This window comes from Chaetodon trifascialis, chromosome 5, assembly GCF_039877785.1.
Source record: "Chaetodon trifascialis isolate fChaTrf1 chromosome 5, fChaTrf1.hap1, whole genome shotgun sequence".
Lineage (NCBI taxonomy): Eukaryota > Metazoa > Chordata > Actinopteri > Chaetodontiformes > Chaetodontidae > Chaetodon > Chaetodon trifascialis.
Genome location: NC_092060.1, coordinates 12,224,949 through 12,239,085, shown reverse-complemented (window position 1 = coordinate 12,239,085; position 14,137 = coordinate 12,224,949). Strand labels below are relative to the sequence as shown.

General features: G+C 40.8%; 3 protein-coding genes across 4 annotated transcripts; 1 reads left to right on the top strand and 2 right to left on the bottom strand.

Moving 5' to 3' along the window:
• Positions 1-3,237: 3,237 nt before the first annotated feature.
• nkx2.5 (NK2 homeobox 5) lies at positions 3,238-4,829 on the top strand. Its single transcript, XM_070963068.1, has 2 exons — positions 3,238-3,589; positions 4,216-4,829. The coding sequence occupies exons 1-2, from the start codon at positions 3,238-3,240 to the stop codon at positions 4,827-4,829; spliced, it is 966 nt and encodes a 321-aa protein (XP_070819169.1).
• Positions 4,830-6,505: 1,676 nt separating this feature from the next.
• Positions 6,506-10,971, bottom strand: bnip1a (BCL2 interacting protein 1a). The gene is made up of 6 exons (XM_070962580.1): positions 10,867-10,971; positions 9,318-9,410; positions 9,095-9,186; positions 8,782-8,886; positions 8,469-8,587; positions 6,506-8,305 (listed from the first exon to the last, which is right to left on the bottom strand). The coding sequence occupies exons 1-6, from the start codon at positions 10,945-10,947 to the stop codon at positions 8,109-8,111; spliced, it is 687 nt and encodes a 228-aa protein (XP_070818681.1). The 5' UTR covers positions 10,948-10,971; the 3' UTR covers positions 6,506-8,108.
• Positions 10,972-11,375: 404 nt separating this feature from the next.
• atp6v0e1 (ATPase H+ transporting V0 subunit e1) lies at positions 11,376-13,583 on the bottom strand. Of its 2 annotated transcripts, none has more exons than XM_070962786.1 (4): positions 13,366-13,583; positions 12,786-12,833; positions 11,878-12,001; positions 11,376-11,720 (listed from the first exon to the last, which is right to left on the bottom strand). In XM_070962786.1, exons 1-3 carry the CDS (start codon positions 13,467-13,469, stop codon positions 11,908-11,910), a joined length of 246 nt encoding a protein of 81 aa, XP_070818887.1. In that variant the 5' UTR covers positions 13,470-13,583; the 3' UTR covers positions 11,376-11,720; positions 11,878-11,907. The 2 variants fall into 2 exon arrangements, with proteins under 2 accessions (XP_070818887.1, XP_070818889.1); XM_070962788.1 differs by having other exon boundaries at positions 11,385-11,723.
• Positions 13,584-14,137: the final 554 nt, after the last annotated feature.

Sequence of the window (14,137 nt, the reverse complement as noted above, 5' to 3'; positions counted from 1 at the left end):
AGTGGAATTATTTTAGGATGGGCTATTCATATTTTCTTGCTTATCTCTGCTGCATTTCAACATAGTTCCCACTCAGACTCTTGGACATAGAACATATCCAGCAGAAGCACTGTCTTGGTCCAGAAGTTTGCATTGACTGCTGTATGTCAAATTGAATAATTCGGTTTGTTGAATTGTTGGATTATCTTTATGGTATTCTTATTTTGTTAGTGTGATAAGTTGGTGTTGTGTGTTTGTAGTACTCCATGATTTTATGTTTCAATAGTATTGATCATCAAGGAAAATGTTCTTTTAAAAGTTTCTCAAGTGGCCTTTATTACTTCTACAGATGGTATTTTCTCTTTATTATCTAATAAGAATGCAGCTGCCAGACTCTTGATATATCCAAAACTACAGAGCACATGACTGCTTTCATTGGCCACCAGTGAGGTTTAGAGTTTTTACAGTTTTTAACATCGCAGATCTTTTAGCTCTTTATGAACCGGGGTGCCTTGTAAGATCCCCAAACAGGCACTTCTGGCTGCCCTGGGTTCCATATTAAAGGCATCAGCATGAGCGTCTTCTTTTTGAGCCAGAGTATTAATTTTTTTTTTTAACTCACTTCTAGATAAAGTTAGTTACTTTGCAATTTAGGATGAAAAAATGAAATGTAGTATACCTGTTAAAATATGAGATGAGGCAGTTTAACAAGCCTGATTAAGGCCAGCCAAGGAATTTAAAATGTTCACATACAGCATAGGTATAGCTGTATATAACCGTATAATCTGTGCATCCACAATTCAACCAAAGGCCATTCTTCAGAATGAGCACTTTTACAGCTTCTGCACGACGGTTTGAATGCAGGAATTGTGATACTGGCACCAAATTTTAGATAAACCTATTCACCAGTACAACGTCCTGACGTGCAGAACAGGTAATAATGCTAACTAGCGTTTGCAGAGAAAGTGTAAAATGTTTGCTATGTCATTCTTAAACGGATTATATCCTAATGAGCTTGTTGCATAATTAGTCAAATCACTGAACAGTTAATGGATCTAAATCACCTAAAGGCCAACAGGCCAGAGGATACTAGCCCGTTTTAAAGCGGCCTCGCCCGCTGCAGGAACATATTGTCAAGAGACAAAGGTTTTAAATTGGGTCACACACACACACGCACCCACCCACGCACACACACACGCACAGCTACACACACACACACACACACACGCACACACACACACACGCACGGTGAGAGGCTCCCAACGCGCAGCACTCAAAATACCCACGCGTTCGTGCAGCGGAAGTTTTTAAGCAACCTTATCTGAGGCTTTATCTGAGCTGAAGATGTGCTGCAGAAAGACGGGTCAAAGGGGACGGCAGGACGAAGCATTAGGGATATGAAACACATGCCAGGCCTGTCATGTTCAATTTACAGTTGACTCACCGGTTTACTATCTGGTCTGAAGACGTATGTAATTTGGTGAATGATTTATTATCATCCAACGGGAGAAATCGTTTGGATTTGAATGTATTTTTGCAAATAATGATAATAAAACAGGGAAACGTTACATCAAGCCGCGCCAGGCCAGTGAGAATGAAAACATTTTCTCATGTCTCCTCGGCCACCCCCACCCCACCCGCGTTTACTTTATTTCGCCAATTATTACAGCAAAAGCTGGGCCAGTGTTGACTCTCTCTGCTCCTGCGAAAGATTTTACGGTCATTCATCAGCTCGCGAGGCGCACAAATAGTCTTAAAAACTATAAACACCATCCCTGGGTCGGAGACAGGGGGACCCATTTACCCCGTGGCTGTGCTAAACGCTGAAGATAAAACAAACGATAATACTGTCTGTCTCCTGTGAGCGTCTCCACAGGCATTAATAACAGGTTTAGTGCCAACCGTGCGGCGTGTGCGTCATTACGCACAGTTGGCTCAGTTTTACTGCTGTCCGGCGAAATGATTTGTAACCGCAGTTGTTGTTAATCTATAAATTACTGATTGCATGCTTAATTGAGGCCATTGCTAAAGAATGCACACCTGGAGGTGACTGCAGGGTCTTACTCGATGGAACTTTAAGATAATTGTTCGGCTTGGAATTAAAAAAACAAACAAACAATAAATGTTCAAAAGTGCTGAAGATTGTATTCAATGAGCAATTAAACGTGACCATTACATTATTTAAAACGTGGGTGTCAGATATGACACATCATTAGGATAGCCTGGCCAGCAGCGTGTGTGTGTGTGTGTGTGTGTGTGTGTGTGTGTGTGTGTGTGTGTGTGTGTGTGTGTGTGTGTGTGTGTGTGTGTGTGTGTGTGTGCAGGTTTGTTGTCATCTGTTATCATGTCCTGATAAAGCAGACAGTGGCTCCAGAATCTATTGAAGGCAGACAGCAGAGTGTGTCGCTCCTGGTTTCAGGTTCCGTGTTCAGGGACCAAACCTGTTTGTCTGCTCCGTTTCCCGTCGGATGAGAGATGGTCTGACACCCCAAACACACGCACGCGCACAGTCAGGTTTATCAGACACATTAACCTCTGTTAATCCCTCTCTAGAACCTAAATAATACACGTCTGGCCTCCTTAGTCGTTATTATACAATTTCGATACACACAAAGTTAGATAAATGATTTCTCTTGGTACTTGAAGTTATGTGTAAACATCCGTCCAAACGCTGGGCTTGTAGAATTAGCTGGAAATCCGTTTGCATTGTTCGTGATGACTAACTGTAGTACTGAGAAATATCAATCGAGCGAGTCATTTATTTAGTTTTGCTTTATTTATGAAATTTATACATCAGTCCTGCCCAACCCATGGCATAATAAAACATGTTTCCACCAGGATCGAGAAAAGATCTGATTTAAGAAATTAGTCTAAGAATAACGTCGATTTAATTTGAAAGAGAATAAACTCTGGGCTAGTGTATTTGCTGTGATTGAGCACACTTTTAGCAACATCATCTCTAGCATGTACCAGACATCGCTTTACGTCATGAAATGGGAGTACCAGTGGCTCCATACAGAGGGTCCCACTGGCTCCCTCCCCCTCCTCCCTGCGTCACCGGGGGGAGAGCGAGGCCAAGGAAAAAAGTTTGGAGACAGGGTTGACATTCAAAATGCAAACTTCACTCAAGATCAGTCCGGTTCACCAAACTAATACTTAAATCCAGTAAATATTACTGGGAATGAGAGCGGGCTTGTTGACGTCTTTTTTGTCGCCTCCATATGACAGATTAATTGGTTGCTTTTGGAGTTCTTGGCAATGTTTCCCAGCCCCTGCACGTCCACTCCCTTCTCTGTAAAGGACATATTAAACCTGGAGCAGAGTCATGACGTTATGGTGTCTTCCCTGGACGTCTCCTCTCGCATGGACTGCAGCACCATGCCGACCTCCTCCTCCTCCTCCTCCTCCTGCATGCTGACCCGCCTGAAGCAGGAGCCTCTTCGGGACATGTCGACCGCCGCCTCGCTGTTTGGAGAAGACCTCCACGAGTCCAGAGCCGGCAGAGGCAATGCGCTCAGCTTCGCTCCTAACTTTTATGGGAAGTCACTCATGGAGATGGATATAGTTAAAGATGGGAAATCAGACGCGTTTGAGGGGAAACGTAGAAAAGGTGAGAACGAAATTTGGCGTTGTGGGCCTGCGCAAAATTAGGCCCACTGCAGGCTCCTGTTTGATTTGTGCAAAATGCAACAGATGCTCCCAAAACAACCACGCTGAAGCAATAAGCACTAATAGAGGCGATACTCGTAGATAAAGGCTTTGACATTGGGTTTTTAGGTTTTAAACAAATCTTAAAGTTGAGTTGGTGGTCAGCGTTTTTTGCAGGCCTGCTAAACCTTTTAAAGACGTATGAAAGGTAAAAGAAAATCAATTTCAAGACTACAAAAGGCATTGGCAAATAAAACACCCATCTCATTAGTGATTCAGTGATTGCGTTAGGCTACGTGTGTGTGAATCATGGAAATTACATTTTTTCCCAAAAATTATATTGAATGCATCATCGGTTGCCAAGGAACTGAATCACAGAATTTGTACGAGGGAATGAATAATATGGATAATGATTAAACCTGATATGTATTATTATTATCGGTGTTGTTGGTAGAAGTAAAAATAACTGATAATGAACTCTGAAAATAAATATCCCTCTTGGCCTCTGTTTAGAAGTCAGATATGCTTTTTTTTTTTTTTTTTTTTTTTTTTTTTTTCATCCTCTTCTTTCTTTTCTGGTGTAATCAGAAGAGTTCAGTCCTCCGGCCGAGCCTGTGGAGGACATAAAACCAGAGGATCCGGATCGACCAAAGCCGCGGAGACGCAGAAAGCCGCGAGTCCTCTTCTCCCAGGCGCAGGTGTACGAGCTGGAGCGCCGCTTCAAGCAGCAGAGGTACCTGTCTGCCCCGGAGAGAGACCACCTGGCCGGAGTGCTCAAACTCACCCCGACCCAGGTGAAGATCTGGTTCCAGAACAGGAGGTACAAGTGCAAGCGACAGAGGCAGGACCAGAGCCTGGAGATGGTGTCCCTGCCGCCGCCCAGGAGGGTGTCGGTGCCGGTGCTGGTGCGGGACGGGAAGCCTTGTCTGGCTGCAGACGCAGCCACCTACAACCCCTCTTACAGTATGGGTCACATCAACCATTTCACCTATAACAACTACCCAGCTTTCAGTAACTACACCAGCCCCGGCTGCAACACGAACTATGCGTGCAATTATCCTGCAGCCACAATGCAAACTATGCAAGGATCCTCCACCAACGGGAATTACATGAACTTTGGGGTAGGGGACCTGAATAATGTCCAAAACACTTTTTCCTCCAGTAATGGGGTGTCCTCGCTACATGGCATTAGGACGTGGTAAACACACACAAACAAAATATCAAATACTCGTGTTATATATTCAGCGTAAGGGGATGCTGCTGACTGCATGTATTTTTGATTGAGTTAAGACTTTGCGGAGTTTCTGTAACTTCTCTTATATTTAATAACTTACTTTTGGTAGTTTTTCGTTTTTGTTTTCTGCACCAGTTTTTGTCTGAATACTCTACACTTGAATTACTTTCGTGATGTTCGCGCAGATGTCATTTAAGCGAAAATTAAAACAAAAACAAACTGCAACTATAGTTCTATGATGTGATTTTAAATTTCAGATTTGCTCCACCATTTTCTGTTTTCCGTATTTTATTTTTTGTTTTTATTTTTGACAAAATAATGCGAAATGAATTGTTAAATATGTTTACCTATAAAAAGAGAGAGAGAGAGACGGTGGGCGACCACGAAAAATACAACCTATTTACCAATTTTACCAATTAAGGCTCATGGAAAATGATTAATTCTATAGAGGCTATTATTATTATTATTATTATTATTGTTATTATTATTATTATTATTATTATTATTATTATTATTATTATTATTATTGTTGTTTCAGAATATTTCTGACGTGCAAAAATTAAATTCAAATTTCTTCAAGTTGTTTAATATAATAATTCTCATTTGGCTCTGGCTAAAAAATACATTCAGAAAAACAACAATATTGTAAAAAAAGGAAAAAAAAGAAAAAAGAACAGTACATCTATGGTGATAATGGTGGTAATATGTAATAGTGAACCATGACAATATATAATTCATGCCTCTGGCTCACATAATGGTCGAGCTGGTTAGACAGTGTATCAACACAAACGACCCTAACGTCTGTAAAACCCTCATATGGTTTGTGTCAGGTTAAAATGTTCAAGTGGCTATTAGGAAGCTTCCTTCAATATGCTTAAACAAGGTTAAAGGGTTGCTAAAGGTTTACACATTTTACAGCCCGCTGTCAGCCACGCGTACACTCCACACATGTTTAAAAGTTGTGCGACAGACATGCCTGGGAGACATGACCTTGACCGGTCTTAAAAATCAGGTTCTGCTGATTTAATCAGGAAATACTTATTTTAATTCTTCAGAACTACAAAGGTTATGGTTTGTATTAATTCTGTCGTGTGTACAAGCATTTTCTATCTGATGTGTCAAAGCCATCCTGAAAGGCAACAGTTTCTCAGTCAGGACAAATTCAGGATGTTACCTGATCCAATCTGTTTTTGGAAAGTATATTTGATACTCTCTTTTCTTGGAAACTTGGCGAAGTCATTACTATGTTTTGTTTGAGATTTGAACTGAAAAAGTTTAACTGGACTCTGTACAAAACAGATAAATAACTGACCAGAGCTTCCTTCAGCAGTGGAAACTATATTAATGAAGGGTTCCTGTGTTTATGCCATCAGTCCCCTGAGACCCCAGTCCACTTGTCTAGATACAAACACTTGATGGACACAATCACGGTGCTAAATGCAAGAATAGTCCAATTTGCTTGACAGAGAGCCAGAGTCCTCGTCAGTTATATGAACAGGCTAGGAAGTGGCTCTGCCCTACTGCCACCACTTTGCATGAGTAAGAGATGCTTATGCATCTCTCAGGTCTCTCCACACATGTTCTGTTGACTTCTATCTCACTTTAAACAATACACCCTCACAAACACACATTTGAGAAACACGTCAACATAAAGTACTCTGCATTTATTGATAATCAATACTGATAAACATTTACATATATTAAACAAAACAGCGAAGGCCAGGCGATTGCAGAAAGGGTAGCAAGGTCATGTAGCTCCTCTGGCCACCCTCTCCTCCAAGGTGTTGAAAAGGCAACGTCAGATAACAGCGCCACACAAACCTAAAAATATCTCCCCTCACCCTCACCCCGCACTGGAAAGGGAGAGGGAAACGGGTAGGAATAATCTGCTTTTCCGGGTCTTATCTGAAGAAAGGCAGGGATGCATGCTGCTCTATCTCTGCCAGTGTGATCACTGCCACCGCTTTTCTGAGCTTTTCTGCTCTGCTGCAGACCAGAGCCAAGCTGACACGGGCAGAGATGGAGGGAAGTCTTTTTTTGGTTTGCACGATAACTGAATAAAACATGGAGACAATTTGAACTGCACAAGCAAAAGTATAAGCACCACTCTCATTATTCAGCAAGTGAAACACAAACTGAGTGACTGCAGCTGGGCCTGACCAGTGTCGAAGCCAATAGGGAATATCTTATTCCCCAAAAAAGCATGAAGTCATTATAATGCTGTCATAAATTATACATTACAGTAATTATACAGTACGACATTATAAATAACAATTACACAAAATGCATGTATATCATTTGCAGTGACTTTATGATATCAGGTCATGGTTAAAACAACAGGAAGTGATGAATATGAAGGAGTCTCCTTTCTGTTACACAAACATGTTTGTTTTTTAACACTAAATATTGTTCCAAAAAATTGCATCCCCAATATTGTGACATTTAATATCAGTACTCTCTAACAGCAATTAATTGTATTGTATACTGATATACTATATTAGAATATTATTTTAATGGAATGTATTTCAATAAAAGTGTGGTGAACTGACATGAGAAGTGCACTTGTTTTTTGATTATCTGATTCCACTGCAATTTTGTTTACATTATTTTCCATGGACTTGCTGTTCATCTGTAAGGAGCCGTTGCGTGTCACACATTAACAATGAATTTTACTGCTGTCAGCACTCACAGTTATGTATCTGACAGTTAGTCAGAGAAACATCTGAAGCAAACGGAAAGACACTACTTCAGCTGTTTAAGAATTGCTTTCTGTATTTTAAGAATCTGTGTGTATAAACAAAAAACATACTGCATAGCCGCCACTGGAATGTATAAAAAAAATTAATAGACGTTGCCCATCTCCTGTCACAGCAAAATTCATTAAAACCAATGCAAAGCATGACTGTCACATTAACTAACTAAAGACTGACGTCTGACACATATTGTGCCACCAACACAAACATCCTCTCCTCCAGAAGAATGAACTATTCTCTCTGTGTGATGAAGCAAAATCTTTTCAATAAATAAATCACTGCATGAAATTATAGGTGTGTAGGTTTATCGTCTTCTTTGTGGACAAAATCACATCCTCACAGTTGAGTGGTGTGAGTGGTCCACATTCCACTGAGCAGGCGGTCATGTGTAATGTGTGTGTAATATGACACGCAGCGTTCGCAGTTGTTTAAATCATCTGCACTGACTATGGAAAATACTGTACGTGGAAATGGGGGAGCTCCTCAAACCTGGTCTACAGGAAGGGGAACAGTCTCTTCTTGAGGATGTAGAGAACCGTGGCGAGGAAGAGAGCGAGTGCCAAGAAGATGAGCAGTTTATCTGTGAGCTCTCTGCGGTTGTACTTGGTAATGAGTTTCCTCCCAAGCTGTATGGTCCCCGTCATGGTCTTAAATTCGTCGTTGGTCTCCTGGATTGTCCTTGAGGAGGTTGCTTCAAGCGGGAGAGAGGACTGTTTTCAACACAAGTTCAACAAAACTAAGTGGACAATTCAAGTATCTGGCATATTCCCATGGTATGAAAAACACAATCGGGGAAATTTGCAAACACACTGTAGCCACACTCTCTCTCATTAGGCTGCGTGTCCTTCACTAACCTAGTGACGTCATGGTCTCCTCGCTCTGCTGAACCTGCTGCGCCATCATCCGGCTGATGCTCATAAGATTCTCTGTAATATCACTGGTGGTCTGAGCCAGGCCCTCTTTGGTCATTTTCCTGAGAAAGAGATACAAATGACATACATGTCCTATTGCCAAATAACGTCCCTTATAAAAGGACTGGAAAGATGTAAAAACATTACATTTTTCTAATGACAGCATGACAAGTTTTAGTATGTTGTTTGAAAATACTCTGCGAAGATATAAAGCTGATCCTGTTTCTCTAACCAGTAGAAGACATTGTCGGCTCACCTCTGCCTCACAGCACTATCTGCTCCATTAAGAAGTGCCTGCTTTTCCATGTTGTCTATAGACAGTTTGCTGGCCAGGTTGGCTTTCCTCCAAACTGTCTGGTTACTGCAAAAACAGCCATGAATAATAAAAAAAGAATATGTATATATTTTTTCCATGAAGTAGACTTTACACAAGTTGAAACAGGTAATTTAGCCATGCTTTCCCCCATCAGTAAGTCAGCACTGCCAACACAAAAATGTCACAAAAGTCACGACAGTTCACATTTATAAAAGTCAGGGAAAGGCTGAGTACTTCAATGTAAAGACATTACCTCAGCATCTGTTTTCTGTGTCCCTCCACCTGACTGATCATAGCTTGCTTGTCTGACTCTTTGTCCTGCTCCATAGCCATCTGCTCTAAATCCTGTCAAAGAAACAAAATGGCACAAATGCTTTTAGGTTTTTTTTAGGTTTTAGCCACCTATCATCATAAAAAACAAATGTTGATGCACAGCTTATAACGGGGTTCTTTCATATTTGCACAGATGTTCTTACCTGAATCCGCAATCTGAGATTGTGGAAACTCTTCTTCACGTTTGCATTCAGCTCTGTCAGCTTGCTTTGAGGGCCTGTGCACTCATTAATATCCTGGTGAGACATGAAAACAAGGATGAGACGGACACAGGCCTCCTTTATCGCTGTGGGTTCTAACAGTTTGAGCTGCTCTTTCAGGATGAACTACCACTGGCACACACTGTAAGCAAGAGGTACATCATTCTGTCAGTGTGTCAACATGGCCCACAAATGCAATGGCTCCTCCTACAGTTGCCCATTTTGGGAGCTTGTGCATCATTAAATGCCACCTGAGGCCCTCTCTTTGTTGCTGTGCTCTAACTGCACCACACGTGGGCTGTATAGAGTAAAGCACAGTAGGCTCTGAAAAGGGCTGCTTTACCATCATGTGTACACATGTTGTGTACATAGTTAGAAGTTGCTGTAAACCAGCGCTATAAGGAGACAGGATAGCTAAGTCATCAGCATGCATCAGGTGGTTAATAAGACTATACCCCACAATCACAGTCTTTTAAACTTTAAGAAAGATCATCCATATACAGACTGAAGAGAACAGGTGACGATAATCCACCTTGTCGGACACATTGGTCAACAGGAAGAGTGCAGATGTGCTCTTACCCCATGAGGCTTGAATGGTTTGATGCAAACACCAAAAATTCAAAATCCTTATAAAGTATGAGGCCCCCTCACTCTTGTAGTTTAGCAAACAATTTTCCATGAATAATTCAGTCAAAAGCTTTGGATGCAAACAGAAAAGACATAAGTACTGTAGTGTTATGCTTTCTCTACTTTCTAACAACTTCCTTCAACGCATATATGTATAAATCTGTGCTGTTTATTTTTAAAGCCCAATTGATTATCAGAGGACGCAGGTCCATCCAAGAGAAGTTGCTCTTATACCTTGGAGAGGATACTAGCCGGGCAATTGGTCTATCACTTTCTAAGCTGAATATTGTACCAGCTTTGTCTTTGACGACTGGCACTAATAAGACAGATAACATTGAGTCCAGTAGCATGCATTCAAAATCCACATGCAGCAAGCAGCACCGAGATGCTGTGGCTCGCATACTTATACATACCTATATACCTTGTTCATGGTTATCACAACTCAGGTATACTGTCAACATTTAATAGCACAGAGACATGTCTGTGATCTGTCGAGGCCAAAGCATACAAGATCTCAATTTTCTCTGCAGAATCATGAGCATCAGCTGATCATATACAGTGATGCAAGCAGGCTGTGGTATGCCATGCTTCACTGGTGTACGTGCAGCTGTCTGCCGGCGACAGCACTTTGCTGGAAACTACCACCTTGATGCCTTCACAAAACCGAGTAAAATGTTGACCAAATAGGGAGTCATTATGTGAAATATCAGCGTCCATGTCTCCCACAATTATAAATAACTGACTGTAGCTGATAACACTAGCTGTAGCATATATACTATCAAACACGATTTCCTTCGCTGACAAGCGCAAAAACCAGCGGGTCGTAACACAGCCATAAGTAATGTTACCAAATAAATATTCGCACCTGAATGAGAGCTTTAATTTCCAGGTCATATTTCAGTATTTCTTGTTCACATATTCGGACGTGGACATCTGAAGACGCCATACTGCCAACGTAGTCTGTTCGAGCTACGGCAAGCGGGAAGCCTGTTTTGAACTCCGACTGTCGGCCTCGGCGAAACAATCAAACAGATACCTTCTACACTATTAAAGGATAAGAAAGACTGAATCAAACTTAAATAAATAATATTTTACTGTATGTAAATTTAAATTAAAAACGGAGACATTTTTCATCAAATTGTGCTAAAATTACACAAATTTATATGCTATCGTGTGTAAAGACATTTAAACGTAATAACAGCCTTTTAATGACATTTTGGTATGAGTAATTCAAATTTTTCATGAAATTGAAATGCATATATTCGCAAATGTCAACATAATGAGACGGAAAAAATATCTACAATAAAATTATTAGTTTGAACATGAAGTCATTACACTTAAGGCAAAACAAAATACAAAGGCTCTGGACCAGAGGAGTTGATTATTAGTTTATTAATTAGCAACTATTGAATAGAATTACATCCATAATTATTATTACCACACCAAAAGACAACTATTTTAAGGCAAAGTCATTCACATTAACAACAGCAATGAACACAATATACATAATATATAACCGAAGCAACACCAAGTGAAGGCTGCTTTGATTTAAGAAAAGCACATTCAGTGAGATCTGTCAGAGGTCCTTTGTGAATCATTTTTGTACAAGGCACCAGTGTGGGCATCGCTCAATAATAACACTGCGGCCTGAGTTTAAGGCAATCCAGAAGGAATGATCTCTGCTCAGTCTGATGGTATGCAGCAGTGTCAGGTCCTCTCCTGCTGAGAGAAATGCAAGAACAAGTTTAAGAGAAAACCAAGCCAAGTGTTACCTGTAGGCTATATCTAAGTACAGAGTTCAAAAGCTCCGTAAAGGAAGGTAGGTACATCAAATATATGTTCAATACTTCCCTCTTTCAGAGGAGAAGACTCTTACCTGCACTGTCAGGAGTCCTGGAAGAATGAATTAAGGCCAGTGGAAGTTCAGGTACCAGATGGTGTCAGTGGACAGAGCAGGCCCAAACAGAGGGTTGAGCTGGGCCAGAATCGCTATCAACCAGCTGATGGACAGAAAGGATATTAAGGTCACACGTGTCAATACAAAACGAGTCACATCCTTCAAAGCTCAGTGATACAGGTCATTTCCTGTTCTCTAACAAATGGTGATTCTGAGTTTAGGCCCACATTTGTAATGACAAAGCATCCAGTCGTTAGGTTTGTTAAGACTGAAGGCATGTGGAATAACTTCACTTAGCTGCAGCACTTACTTAGTTTCTATTGTACTCTTTTTTACCAGGTAACAGGACACCATATGCAGACTTGCTCCTAATTGCAAATATAAATAATTTATCATCAAATACTCTGTACATGACAGTGCTAACTCTGGTGACAGGCTTTGGCCTTTGTTTTATTGTGACAGCAATGCACACAAATTGGAGTAAAAGATGGGAAGCAATTGACCAACCAAATTGATCCATCTCCAGTCTGAGCTGTACAAATTAAAGAAGAATTTGACTTATTCTGTCTGACAAACAGTTCAAAACCCAAAGACATTCAGTTTCCTATCACATCAAGAAGCAGCAAATCATCACTTTTGACATGTTTGAATCAAGGTATGTTTGGTACTTTTGCTGGACAAACTGCTTAAGTGATTCACCAGTTATCAAGATGGATGTCAAACAATTTGGGGTCAATGGATTAATTGACTAATGATCTGAGCTATTTATATTATTGACTTTATTCTAACCGACCCTTTGTTATTTTGATTGTGCGCTGAAGATACACCGACTGCCACAACGTGATGTTAAAGAAATCCTGGTGCATTTCCAGGATGGTAATACTTACAACAGGTAGCAGCAAACCGCAGTTAACACCAGCATGGTGACGATCACTCTGGGGGTAAAGGAGAAAATATTTAAAAGTGCTACACATCAAATCTAATGACTGCATGCACCGTTTTAAAACACATCGGAGGCCATTCACTGACATGGCTTGATCTCGTGATGCGACTGACAGACAAATAAAGGAAGTTGGATTAGACACATTTTCCAAAGATGGAGTAAATCTACTCTTGAGTTTGCTATCTAAATATAAGGAAGTAGACAGTCCAGATGTATTATAGAGAGATGTCAAGAACCAAGGATTTGAAAGGGTAATACGGATTAAGTTTCCTTCGACGAAGGAGAGGAAGGGTTGTCAAATTAGCTTTAGCTAACGAGCTAATCATAACTTTTACTCAACGTTACTATCGAGCAAAGTTTAACGTTTGTTAAAATTGTTCAAGTGACATTAAGAAAGTGATTTAAAAGGCATCGCCGTGTGTGTAGACACTGTACACACACTTGTATGAGTTCTTAGTCACATACAAAAACTTAACTTTTCTTTAGCTTTCTACTGGCTACAAAGAGCCAGCTAACAAACTTACCCTCTGTTTGGTCCTTTAGGGATGAACCAGGGCACGACTCCTCCAACAATGCCCCAAAACAGGGTCATCACAGACATGGCGATCACAAAACGTAGCTCCGCCATGGTGGTGCTTTATTGCACACCAAGAATAAGTTAGAACTACAAACTTTTGACGGGAGAAACTTCGGTACAGTCCGGCTGCTAGACAGACGCCACAGGTCGGCAGTCAGAGAGGATCACATGACCATCAGCCGAGAGGGAGGAACGACAGTGAGGGCGTTCAGTGTTGCGCCAAACATTTACTTGTGAAGCACATATCCGGTTCAAGATGAACCACCTGAAAATATGCATCGTGATCTTCCTGTATTGAAGTTTGACAGAAAGAATTGGTAAATATTGATGTAAAATGTTAAGATTACGACTTTTTACTCTTTTTTCGGACTTCCTACAGTTGGTAGCGTTCAGACTGAGGTAAAAAGTGACACCTAATGCTCATTCAGTAAAATCACACAATTACGAGCACCACAGAGACAAAACCATGCTCCTGCAGTGCAAAACACGATTTGAAACTGGTAATTCTGTTTTTGATTTAACTCCCCCCTCCCCTTTGAGTACGTGGACGATATCAAACAAATCATTAGCAGTTTCTGGCTATGGGTGATGCTCATTGTACTATCATATCATAAAAAAAATGAGAAACTGTCAAGAAAAAACATCTGTGCAATTATCATATGCTGGGTATCTGGGCCTTCTGATGATCTTCCCAGTGGTTTTTGACATCGTTTAGCACC